The 13839-nt window shown below is 39.4% G+C and overlaps 1 protein-coding gene across 1 annotated transcript in view; it reads left to right on the plus strand.

Moving 5' to 3' along the window:
• The window catches only part of camk2a (calcium/calmodulin-dependent protein kinase II alpha), a 117780-nt gene that overhangs the window by 18527 nt on the left and 85414 nt on the right, over window positions 1–13839 (plus strand). The window contains exon 2 of the mRNA XM_036588111.1: window positions 2892–2986. Within this exon, the coding sequence (XP_036444004.1) occupies window positions 2892–2986 (95 nt within the window). The remainder of the gene's footprint in view (window positions 1–2891; window positions 2987–13839) is intronic.

Below are 13839 nucleotides of genomic sequence, written 5' to 3' on the forward strand. Positions count from 1 at the left end.
TCCACAGCAGGACCTTAGGGAGAGCAGCCTGCTGTGGATATGGAGTGTTGCAGATGTTGGTGGAAAACTGTCCAAATTCAGAAAGGATGTTACTTTGGGAATTGTTGGATTCAAATGGAATAAAAGACAGAATTCAGGCTTTAAGGCTTTGTTCACACAGCAGGTAAAAGTGGCCCAAATCCGATCTTTTTCTTCATATGCGACTCAGATGTGTGTCTGTGTGTCAGTGTGAACAGCAAAAACACACTGAATCTGACATGTTCAGTTCCCATTTGAGATGCTTTGGCTACGTTCACATTACAAGCCTCATATCTCAATCCGATTTTTTGCTCAAATCCGATCTCTCTGACACGACGGTTCACACTCGTTTAGGTGACTCAAATCTGTCATTAATGTGAACGAACCAGCGTCCTGAAACGACCCGCATGCTCACATCCTACCCAGTAACGTCACGTAAATGAATCACGAGCATCATCAGCACAAACTAACGAGCAGAACGAGCTTCGCTGAGAAGATAATTAACTCTGATCAGCTCTCAGCTTCATTATTAGAGCAAGACGAAGGAGAAAAAGGTGAGATGAGCTGCTTTTCCACTGTTTACTGGCTTTAATTTCTGTTCGGCGCTGCTGCCATGGTAACGCTGAATGATGGCGCGGAGGAATTCCGATCTGAGCGTCACATTAAGGTCACATGGTGACAAATCGGATACGTATCCGATCTAAGACCACATATGAAAGAGGCTCAGGTCGGATTTGAAAAGATCAGATTTGCGTGTCCACACAGCCCTGAAAACATCAGATCTGAGTCACATTAGGGCAAAAAATCCGATTTGTGCCACTTCAACCTGGTAATGTGAACCTAGCCTTTCATATGTGGTACTGAAATCCGATACGTATCCGATGCAGCAATGCGTCTCAGTCTGAACAGCCAGATTGGAATTCATGTGACTTTTACGTCAATCCAGTTCAACATTCCTCCAAATTTCATGCCGCTGAGATAAACATTTGGGGTGATGTTTCTGTACAAATGATTAGAAGAGACGTATCCAAATCGCTCGTTGTTCAAACAGATTTAGAAAGAAATGTCCAAACGCGGCTGCAGGAGAACGAGGCTGCAGCGTCAAAGAACAGTTAAAAGTCTGAGAGCAAAGTTTAAAGAATCCGAGGACACAAACCAATGAAGTGACCGCGCCCTTTTTATGGGAACACAAACACATTCTGGGTGATGAGCCCAGCTGTCAGTCAGTGAAGCTTCATGATGGCTCCTGTGATGCTGGTGAAGATGAAGCTGATCCTCCGGGAGCGACTGGCGTTCGTTGGCGGTCGTGATTGTTTACCTCTGGATGAGCCGTGAAGCAGCGTGACGCTCTGTTCTTTTGCCCATGTGGGTCAGTTTAGGAGCAGATCAAATTTAAAAGATATTGTGAACAGTCAAACAAAAAATCTGATTTGGTGAGAAAATCAGATTTGGGCCACTTTTACCTGCTGTGTGAACGAAGCCTAAGACTGCTGGCCTTACATTTCACCAACTTCTTATCATGGCTGCGCATTGCAAAGCGTACTCGTCCTGCAGTTTTCGACATATCAACACCGTTTCAACTCCAGATTGTTTGGTCTGATTGGGTGATTCAGGCTTGTATACAGCTTTTTGATTGGATGCACGGTTTTCCTTCAATCTTCGTTAAATTCCGATTTTTTTCCCCACAGAAATGAACGGGGTGAAAAATTGCACAAACATCTACTGTACTTCTGCTTGACCGAAGGTCACTGTTTCACATATACTATCTCAGGGCTGGCCCTGGAGCGTGAATCCAATGTTGTTCTTACCTGCTGTCATTTATTTGTCATTTTTTTCAACCCTTGTTTCTCCCATAGATTCCCATTAATTTTCACCCAAACCCCACCCCTGTTTTTTCCGATGCTCAGCAGCCACCATAATGCATGTACTCACTCAGGGCAGGTCCCCAAGCTCTAATCCACAGCCATACTGACCTGCACTCCTCTATGTGTCGTTTTTTTATCCCTCGTTCGTCACACAGACTCCCATTCATTTTCAACAGCACGTAGCTAACACTTGGCAACTCCTTACAAACAACTAAATAAACACTCCATACAGCGTGGCAACTGCCTAGCAGCAGTTTAGCAACCACCTGGGATGCGATAGTAACCACCTAGCAACAACTTTGCAGGAAGTGGGAACCATTTAAGGTTCGCAACCATTCTGCGTTTCCTTCAGGAAATGCATGTTTCTAGTTCAAATTTGCCGTTCCACCTTAAATGGTGCAGTAGCATTCTGGTGACTCTGCACCATTTAAGGCGGAAAAGGAAAACTTTGAATTCAACTTTACTAACATGTTTAAGGCAAACGTGTGATGATTTAGGCATGCAGTTAGCAACCTGCTAATTGGTGGGGTATATGCTTCAATTATTTGTCAGCTACATTAGCCTCATAGCTTCAGTGCTAAAACTAAGGAAGCTAATTTGTCCTGGCTGATTGACTACATTTGGTGTAAGGGAGTAAAATAATTAATACATTTGATTTTTCACCAAACTATATCCAAACTAATCTGGACAGACTCCTGTTTATCATGGTCTCCAAAATGGGTCATCCCGTCCTTACCCAGCGTGCCCTCTTTCAGCAGTAGTGCACTCAGATACAGGCAGTAAGTCCGTGTGCACCTGAACTTCTGCTCTAGCAGACTTTTTCTTTTACACGATGTTCTTTGTGTTTCATTTTCTTCCAGTTTAGCTGTAATTCATTTCCGGTCAGCAGCACTTATCGGCGTGGCTGCAGGCCAGCATCCGCCCCCTCCAACCAGGAGGTAGCTTCTCGTAAGTGCTTGCGGTCAGTATGAACATTTACCAACAGATTTGCTTTGTTTTTGTTTGTAGGGGAGCGTTTTCAGTGGTGCGCAGGTGTGTGAAAATCCTCTCAGGGCAAGAGTACGCTGCCAAGATCATCAACACCAAGAAGCTCTCTGCCAGGGGTGAGTGTGGTTTCCATCAGTGGAGCTGAGGCTTCTCTGGTGGGCCAGTCGAAAACACAGCATTTCAGAATAACGGTGAAGAAAACACCTTAAAAAACACTTAAAAAATATGGTTCTTCAATGGTTCCTTAATAAAGGCAACATTTCTATTCAGAACCTTGAGTTCTATGTAGAACCATTTGCATGCTTAAGTGATTCTTTGCATGGTGAAATGGTTCCTCACATTGATGGAGAACATAGAAGCTTTTTGAAAATGGTTCTATATAGCACCAAAAAGGGTTACAAGCTTGACCTCATAACAATAGCAGAACCCTTTTTGGTACTATATAGAACCATATACAACACATTCTCTGTCAATCTGTAGAACCATTCCATTATGCAAAGAACCATTTAACCATGCAAAGGGTTCTATATGGAACTCAGGATTCTAAATAGAAACATTGCCTTTACTAAAGAACGTTTGGAACGTCTGTTTAGGTGTGTATGAAACTAAAACTGAAGGATTCTGTGACCAAAACAAACAAATCCAACCTAACTTCGTTTTAGATTCTTTTAGAAGCAGCCCCTCTTTGTCTTGATGCTGCTTTGCATTAAGTTGACTATTTATATTTGTCTTAGACACAATCTGTGCTATTCAACCTCATTCATTAAGCCCTCAGGGGTCTCACAGTCTTTGGCTCTAGTCATATACATCCCTGATCACCTCCGAAGGTGGTTTGAGTGATTGGACTGTCCCCTTATGATCAGATCACCACAGCAGAGAGGAAAGCAGCCATATGGCTTCTTTCTTCCTCTCTTCTTCTGTTTGACCACTCGAGGCAGATGTTAATTCCAGGTCTGGACAGGGCCTTTGCTCTAAAAACCTACTATTAAATGCTTGAAATATGTTTTCAAGACAAATATAAATAGTGAAGGTAATGCAAAGCTGCATCAAGACAAAGGGGGGCGTCATAGCGTCTGCTTATGATCAGATCACCCTGAACGTGTGTTGGTACTGGATGTGAAGAAAGGTCAGTCTAAATGTCTACGACAGTGGTTCCCAACCCAGTTTGCCCAGACGGTCCACATTATTACTTCATCTCTATGTGTCGGGAGTTGGGTTGGAGCAAAACTGTGGGCCGTGAAGGAGCCGGGTTGGGAACCACTGGTCTAAGGTTATGAAAAAACACACACACCATCAGGTAGGTCCAAAATTTAGACTGGAGCTGTACCAGTGCTGTAAAAACTGTCCTCAAGGGTGATGTTACACTGTAACTGTTACATTCTCACCTTCGTTAAATGATAAACCTCAGACTGCTCACCTGCACCTTTTTGAGCAGGAGATGAGCGTTGGGTGGGTGTGTATTGTTTAGCTCACAGTAATGTGGCATTTTGTTGGAAACTGCAAGGTCTGAATACACCAGAGAGGTTTCAGTTCTCATCTCACACCTCCTACACAGCGCTGCCAGGCACAGCTCTCATATACGGCTCCTCTAAAAGTACTGTACGAATGCAGCTTCAGTATACGGCTCCTCTAAAAGTACTGTACAGCTCAAATATAGTACTCCTGTAAAGGTACTGAAACTCAGCTTTTATCTATACAGTTTCTGTACAATTTCTGTTCAAACACAGCTCGAATATATGGCTTCTCTAAATGTGCTGAAACACAGCTTGTATGTATACAGTTTCTCTAAAAGTACTGAAACACAGCATGTATATATAGTTTCTCTAAAAGTACTGAAACACAGCTTGTATGTATACAGTTTCTCTAAAAGTACTGAAACACAGCATGTATATATACAGTTTCTCTAAAAGTACTGAAACACAGCATGTATATATACAGTTTCTCTAAAAGTACTGAAACACAGCTTGTATATATACAGTTTCTCTAAAAGTACTGAAACACAGCTTGTATATATACAGTTTCTCTAAAAGTACTGAAACACAGCATGTATATATACAGTTTCTCTAAAAGTACTGAAACACAGCATGTATATATACAGTTTCTCTAAAAGTACTGAAACACAGCTTGTATATATACAGTTTCTCTAAAAGTACTGAAACACAGCATGTATATATACAGTTTCTCTAAAAGTACTGAAACACAGCTTGTATATATACAGTTTCTCTAAAAGTACTGAAACACAGCTCAAATATATGGGTTTTCTAGATGTACTGTACAAACACAGCTCGAATATAGTGCTCCTCTAAAAGAACTGTACAACCTCTGCATTTTCAAAACAAGTTCATTGTACTCTCAATAAATGTGCTCATTATTCACTGATGAATACACTCATGCAGTCTGACCTCTGACCCACAGTCACATTAGGAATGGTCTGTCTCACGGAGCCAGATTTGATCTTGTAGCAAGAAAACAAGTCTGGGAACAACTTGTAAAACATTTGGTGCTAGATTGCTATAAAATCCACCATTAACAAGGACATGCCCCCTCTAAAGCCCCCCAAATTCTTCTAGTCGACACTCTAGGAACACAAGCCAGCTAGTGAAAAGCTAGGGTGTGTGTGTGTGTGTGTGTGTGTGCATGTGTGTAATGTGTTCTCCACACATGCGACTCACGTCCACATGCTTAATTGGACTATTTCGGGGACTCTTCAGCTAAACTTACGCTACATCCATGTCCTAATGTCAGGCTTGTTGTCCATCAGGCAATGTTGGAGGCACAACAATGCCCCCTATTTTAAGCTCTGCCTTCAGGAGATGTTGAGCTAATTTCACTCTAAATTTGTTCTCTCTGTATTAAATCAACATTCTCCCCATATTTAGCCCAAAATTTCACCTCATTGTCCACAGACGTTCATGTTCCAAGATCATGTCTGGCTCTGCGAGAATGGTAGGACACTTAACACTGGAAAGGTGTACTACTGTCACTTCATTTGTTAGCTTATTTGCTTTAATGTTTATTTTTATTTACTTCTGTGACATAATTGGAACCTCGTTAATTTTGGGCTGAGTTATTAAGCTTAAGACGTCTATTAATTTTTAAATAACTAGTATGAAATTAATGTATAAGTCAACAATTGCAGTGAACGATTTCAGTACAGTATTGATAAATAGTAAAAATGGCCGTTTATGAACAGTGTATGTAAATGTAAAGCTGTAAGCCCTCACGCTCTACAGAGCATCTTTCACTAAAACCATAGTCACTGATTAAAACTAGGCATCTGAGCAGATCCTTTACAGTAATGTGGGTGGTGAGGGGCGGGGCTTATGCTGCGGACACACCCACGCTCAAATGGCGGCTTTTTTTATGAACAGTTTAAAAACTGTAGAGGTTGTGATTCTTGGGGTTTGTCTTTTTAGATGGTGGATCATCAGGAGCTGAAAAAGAAATTAGATCTTCTCCTCAGAACTGAAAATTGAAAGCGTGTGTTTTCTAACACCCTAGTAATTGTAATAGTGAGGAGTTGAAGCGTGGACCCCAGACAGACCTTTTACCATTTCATTTTATACTTTTGTCTGGTCATTGTTTTGATCCTCCTTTGATAATGTGCTACAAACCATACTTTTGTGGCTTGAGATCTACTTTTTCCAGTGGACAGGTCATCATGATCTACCTTAAAAAAAGAAAGAAAAAAAAAGATTGGCCTCATCCTTTTTTAAAGTCTTTGCAACTTTTGTAATACATTTTAGTGGCCTATATTGATATTATTCAGCATTACAGGCAAACGGCTGAAAAATCACACTAACCTTATTCTGATGATTTGCACTGAATGGTGTCGGCCAGGTTTGTGTAGTTTAGACCACTTTTGTCTTCAGAGTTCACTTTTAGCTGGAAATTCATCACCATACTTTCTGTGTATAGTTCGAAAATGCCTCTAGATGTTCCCCTCCTTGGAAGTGCGATGGCTACTTGGCAATTCAAGCAGATGCATTTGGAGTTCAATGGGATTCAATCCCCCACCTGAGCAAGCACCCTATACTATACCAATAAGAGTCCTTGGGCAAGACTCCTAACACTACCTTCACCTACCGGTGAAAAATGAGTGTCGTCCAAATGCCATAAATGCAAATGTACGAGGTAAGATTTTGGTTTCTTTGCGCTCGGTCTCGCACTCATCTTCTGAAAGAGTCAGTGTAGGTTACAAAAGGAGAACGTGAAAATGGTGCTACACGAACTAGCTACCGATAAATGAAAACTTTCTAGATCTCTAGAGAGGCAAACTCACAGCAGTGCTTTAGGCTGACTGTGGCGTAGATATGGGTAAATTAAAGAGACTTTGCCACATTTCAGGTCAGCCAATCATGCTGACCTGCCTGCTTCCAGAAGCAGTAAGAAAGCGTTGAAATTCGATAGCCTGTTTGAATGAGGTGCGATCTACCAATTTGCACTGGGTGATCAACTGGTCAATCACGATCAACATATTGGACACTCCTGCTATAAACAATTAGATCTCAAAGTCACTGAAAGACACAGAAGACAAATCGTAGGTCAGAGTTTCAGTATGTGTTGAAGTCAGATGAGCAGTGTTGGGTGTTTGTAGTTTAAACTGCTCTGGGCCTCGTTCAGGTGGACCAGGCTGGGACCGAAGGTGTGATGCATCGTCGTTTGTAGCCGAGAAATCCAGTGAGAAAACCCGCTCCTCTTTAAACTCCTCAGAAGGGGAAGCTAAGTGCTGTTTGGATGCTGGCCAGTTCTCAGATTGATTTGTTTAAACAGGTGTTTGGCACAGAAACTTATGTTGATGTCCGTAAATCTCCCGTTCCTGCTGAATCTACACAACCTATTATAATTTTACCCACTCTTTATTAGCTGTGTTTGTAGTCTATTATGCATTAGTGAGCCAGATGTCACTATTCCAGTCATTACATCTCCAAACAGAGCATCTGTATAGGGACAGACACAGAAAAAGAAAAACAGTGAATGGCTCCCCAGACAGCTTCAACTAACACAGCTTCCAAAGTATGAATCACTTGCAGTCTTGGACTAAGTCTGGGGCAGATTATGCACCATGGGTAGTGATGGCGGTAAAACCTGAATACAGTGGAAAGAATAAATAAATCGACCAAATCAGAATGTTTGTTAGTGTAAATGTTGTCTGTACTTTTGCATCCAGTCTGCAGTGAATGCAGCTTATTGTAACCCTTAGAACCCTAGAATATTTGGGAATTTTGGTATTTTGGGTCAATTACAATTGCAATTCTAAAGTATTCACATGAGACAGTCACACATGCCATATGTTGTTATTTTCAGGAGAGCCTGGCTACTCAGATATGCCATTGTTTGACCTGTAAATGCTAACAGAAATTTGATATCTTTATGAATTTGGGTAATTTTTTGATCAAAAATTTACCAAAAATATTGTAATTTTTTACTTTTAGAGATCTTGAAAGCAAGTTGAATTGTAGTTATCTTTTCAGAAATTATTTTTCTGGAGTGTCTGTGAGCTAAAAGTACAATAATTTTGATGGTGATTCATTCTATTGGTCATTATGAGTAAAAATAGACAATTAGCATAAGGTAGCCATGTTTTTCTGTCCTGGATTCATGCTGAGTGCTACAACTCTGATACACAGCAGGACAGACAGACAGACAGACAGACAGATAGATAGATAGAACTTTATTGATCCCGAAGGGAAATTGCAGTGTTTCAGTAACAAGACATATAATTGCACATAAACTTACATATACTGTGCAGAAAAATTGAAAATAGAAATAAATCTAGACATAAGTTAAAGTACAAGAGAAATAAAATGAAAGTGTATCTATTTACATATTTACATGGCATATGAGACAGATTTGCTGTATTTATTGAGTTGCATATTTAATCTCAGATATTTTTAATACTCAACTTGTAACTGTGGGGGTGTTTAAATGGGGCATTTAAATGGACGTAAACGCAGGATTTAAACAGTGGTTTTCTGAACTGGATTATTGACTGAATCATCACTGAAATCTCCACAGAGTCACTCTGGACACACAGGGCAAGTCCTGGTCAAAGTGATGTGTGAATTTTGTTGCAGTTTTAAGAAGCGGTGAAAGCTAACAGAATAGAACGAACCAAAACATTGGTAATAATGATAAAATCTTTGAGGCTAGAATGTCAAACATACATACAAGTTTCTTCCATTCTTAACACCCTGTGCACTCTGAATAAGATTCATTATGCTTCAGATAGCTTGATAACTAGCAAACTGCAGCAGTAGGAAGCTTATATGGGCTGTACCTGGACTGACTGTTGCATTAGATTGTTAAGAATGAAGCCTCTGTGGCCGTGTACATCTCCAAATAATCTCATAAATGGAGCTGACAACTGCGTGCCACTGGTGACAAGGAAGCATTTGGCCTGATAAGCAAACATATGTTACCCCACAGAAGTGCAGGATTTCTTAAGTGTTGGATATTTAAATGGCTTTACTGTTTTTAAACATTAATTAATTATTGCATTGATCAAATACTAGTCATACTTTGACCTGTTATTCATTCAGCCTAATGAGAAACTGTAGAACAGACTCAGTTTATATCACAATACCTACATTTAGAGTCGGTTATTCATTCAGCCTAATGAGAAACTGTAGAACAGACTCAGTTTATATCACAATACCTACATTTAGAGTCGGTTATTCATTCAACCTAATGAGAAACTGTATAGCTTAATGTAGGTATTGTGATATAAACTGAGTCTGTTCTACAGTTTCTCATTAGGCTGAATGAATAACCGACTCTAAATGTAGGTATTGTGATATAAACTGAGTCTGTTCTGCAGTTTCCCATTAGGCTGAATGAATAACCGACTCTAAATGTAGGTATTGTGATATAAACCGAGTCTGTTCTACAGTTTCTCATTAGGTTGAATGAATAACCGACTCTAAATGTAGGTATTGTGATATAAACCGAGTCTGTTCTACAGTTTCTCATTAGGCTGAATGAATAACCGACTCTAAATGTAGGTATTGTGATATAAACCGAGTCTGTTCTACAGTTTCTCATTAGGCTGAATGAATAACTGACTCTAAATGTAGGTATTGCGATATAAACTGAGTCTGTTCTACAGTTTCTCATTAGGCTGAATGAATAACTGACTCTAAATGTAGGTATTGCGATATAAACTGAGTCTGTTCTACAGTTTCTCATTAGGCTGAATGAATAACTGACTCTAAATGTAGGTATTGTGATATAAACTGAGTCTCTCAGTTTCTTATTAGGTTGTATAGGATTTTTATCAGTATTCTGTGCAGCTTGTCCAAACTTACAACAGCAGCTACCACACATTTGTGGATGAAGCACTGATAGTTTAATTGGTATTTAGTTCTAAGATGGACCTTTTCCCATTAAATGTGATATTATTATTAATTTTCCCGTATTGATATGTGATGTGAATGAGTTCAAACCTCCTTATTTGTGGTAATAGCAGGTTAACCCTCCTGTTATGTTCAACTGTAAGGAACAGCAAAAATGTCCCCAGCTCAAATTGGCCCGATGCATGTTTAACCATCTGAAAGTAGTTAAACAATATATTTTTCTCCATAAACATATTCTTTAACTCAATTTATATCAATTTAATCAGTATTTAGTGTAATCAAGTTTTTTACTCCTTGCAGATCATGGTTTACCTATAATAATGAATTTTTTTTTATTAAAAATATATATTTTTTCTGTACAAAAACATGACATTCAGCATATTTGTTGGATTTATTCTTATTCAGACTTTTTGTCATGTTTCTGACATTTTTTTCTGTCATAGGGGATTTTTTTTTACATTTTTTAATTAATTTTTATTTTTGTTTGATTTATACAAACAACTCTTCTGGGTCAAATTGGCCCTTTCAGTTCACATCACACTAAATGAGCCATAATAAATTTTTTACTAATTTTATTTTACATTTTGTTCTGTTTAAAACAGGAAACCCGAACAAGAAAGAAAGAAAATTGTGTGTGATTGTGTGATTGTGTGTGTGTGTGTGTGTGTGTGTGTGTTGTTGGGAGGCATTAGGCAATCACACTGTGTCTCAAATATAAAAAGAAAACTCATTTCAGTCTAAATTTGATATTTTTACCCTTTGTAGCCTCGATTCTCCCTGCTGGGTCAAACTGACCTGAACACTATGTGTGTAATATAAGCATGCAGGGGGGGTTGCAACACATTTAATTAGTCATTTTTGTTTACAAGTTTTTTACACTAATTTCAGCCCAGCAGAAAAGGTTTCATGCTCCAAAAATTATTTAAAATATTTTTTCCTGTATTTTTAAACTTTGACTCGGGTCAGTTTAACCCGTAACATAATAGGAGACCTAAATTTAGTCACTGCACACTGAAAGGTCATCTGAGGGCAGGATCTCCAGCTCTGATTCTTCTGCTATTCTCCTCTCCACTAATGGATCATCCACCTCACTACCTTTCAAACCAGTGGCCCACAGGGAGAACAAACCGTCAATACACAGCCTCCATTTCCAGAGGGGTGGAGCCAGATTTGTCCTTCAATATTCCCTCAGTGGCCTTTGTCCTACATCATATAGCAGCTTTCAGGGTAACACTGGAGAAATATAATCACCACTATAATGAACACTGTCTGCCTCAGGCTGTTAGCAATCTGCCTCCTATACCATCCCATGTGTAACAGAAATCAGTACCTCATGTGCAAAACTCTATGGGAAATTCAGGTAAAATATCCTCACAGTGTAAATATCTTAGCTTTTATTTATTTATAATCCTTTACATTGTTAATTTTTGTGAAGGATAGAATTTATATTTTTTCTTACTTTTTACTTTTAGTAAACAAGTTTACTTAGTTTAGTTTAACAAGTAACAAACTGTAAAAACCTTGTTAAGTACATACATACATACATACATACATACATCATCTAAACCGCTTATCCTTCTGGGTCGCGGTGGGGTGCTGGAGCCTATCCCAGCTGTCATTGGGCACAAGGCAGGACACACCCTGGACAGGTCGCCAGTCCATCGCAGGGCCTTGTTAAGTAATTAAGGTTAATTCTTCTTGTTACTTTTATTTTCTTAAGTGCCTTGCTCCCCCTTTGCTGCTGTAGCACTGAGAATTTCCCCGTTGTGAGACTCATAAAGGATTATCCTATCTTATCTTATCTTATCTTATCTTATCTTACATGCGACATAAATTCATCTACAGACTGCCATGACAGTGTAGAATTTTATTAACAATAAAAATTACAAAATAACATATTTTCTTCATCGCTTATCTGAAGGTGGATGTGGATGAGGTAGAAGGAGGCAAATGAAGACCTGGGCTACTAGTAACCTGAAAAATTGCATGAAGGGTTAATGACATTTTTGTTATAGATACAGTCTGACAGCCGCTGAATAGCCTGATGTGCCATCCAGTACCTTTGAAAACGGGATGGAGGTTTGGACGGATCCTGAGGTCAGCTGCTAACTGAGGCATTAAAAGGTCCATTTTATTGGAAACTGAATTCTCCTGACTTTTTTGAAATAAGACTAAGTCGCCAATCATATCCACAAAGGGCTGCAGGTTTTCATTTCAATCAAGAAGTAGCACATGTGATTCCACTCGGTGGTCTCAGTTTTCAAAAAATTGATTAGTTAAATGAGGCGTGATCCTGCGTGATTGGAATGAAAAGCCACGCTGTCCCTCCTGCTGCAGACAGTCTGTATCAGAGGTAGTGGAGTTAATGTGAACAGTGGACATTTAAAGTCAAAGAAAAATGAGGAATATGCACTTTAACCCAAGTGGGATGTCTCGGCCACCTCAGTAAAGACTACAAGGGGTTGCTGCTGAACTTTAGTGTATGTGTACCAGGGCTGGTATGTACAATCTTAAAAAAATGGTTCTTAAAGGGTTCTTTAGTAAAGACAATGGTTCTATATAGAATCATAAACACTCAAAGAACCATTTCCATGCTTAAGTGTTTTTATGCGTGGTAAAATGGTTCTTCAGATTGGTGGAGAATGTGTTCTGTATAGCACCAAACTGGGTTTTTCTGCACTCTTTAAAAAGATGGTTCTAAATACCGTAGAACCATGAGTACTCAAAGAACAATTTGCATGCTTAAATGTTTCTTTTCATGGTGAAATGGTCTTCAGATTGGTGGAGAATGTGTTGTATGTGGTTCTATATAGAATTCTTTTGAAAAGGGTTCTATATATCAACAAAAAAGTTTATTGTACCATTGTCTGTATTAAAGAACCCTTGAAAAACATCTTTTTAAGAGTGTGAGATTGTTTGTAGAATAATTTTATGAATTTTTATTCATATCAGGATATTATATTAGTGTTTTTGTATAATGTCATTCCCTACATGACCTGCCCTTGGCTGCACACCTGTGTTGGGGCGACCTCTCAGTGGCTCTGCTCATGGCGTTTTGGTGTAACTCTTTAATTCTCACAGCACATTTGAGAGGCTGTAGTCTAGGCCACAGATGGTGGGTTCATTGATAATTTAGGCTAGCACTTATTAAAATTTTAATATAGGCATGCATTTTGTGTATTAAGCAAAGCATCAGACAGTGTTATGGTGGTATCTAACCTGATGGGCTGCAGTGTTCCAGCTCACTTTACCACTCAGTAAAACTTTTGAAGAGTTACAGTTCAGCTGAAGAATTGTTTTAGTTCACACTTTTCCTTGTATGTTGTCGGCTTCAAACAAGCATCAGATTTATCCACACAGACTGCCTGTCTAGAATCACCTAAAAGGCTCTCCTGAACAGACCAAACACTAAAGCTTAAAAGCACTGATCAGTTAAAAACTCTTAGACCCAGTCCCATTTCTTATTTTTACCCCTACCCCTTGTTTTCGAGTGTCACCCTAACCCCTTGGAACGGGACCCTCAAATAAAAAGAGCATTACTTCATTAACAGCTACCAGCGCTGCTCTGTAGGCGACCCTGCCAGTCTGCAGTGACAGCAGAGGAGGGTAAAGTT

Source organism: Colossoma macropomum, unplaced genomic scaffold, assembly GCF_904425465.1.
Source record: "Colossoma macropomum unplaced genomic scaffold, Colossoma_macropomum, whole genome shotgun sequence".
NCBI classification, from domain to species: domain Eukaryota; kingdom Metazoa; phylum Chordata; class Actinopteri; order Characiformes; family Serrasalmidae; genus Colossoma; species Colossoma macropomum.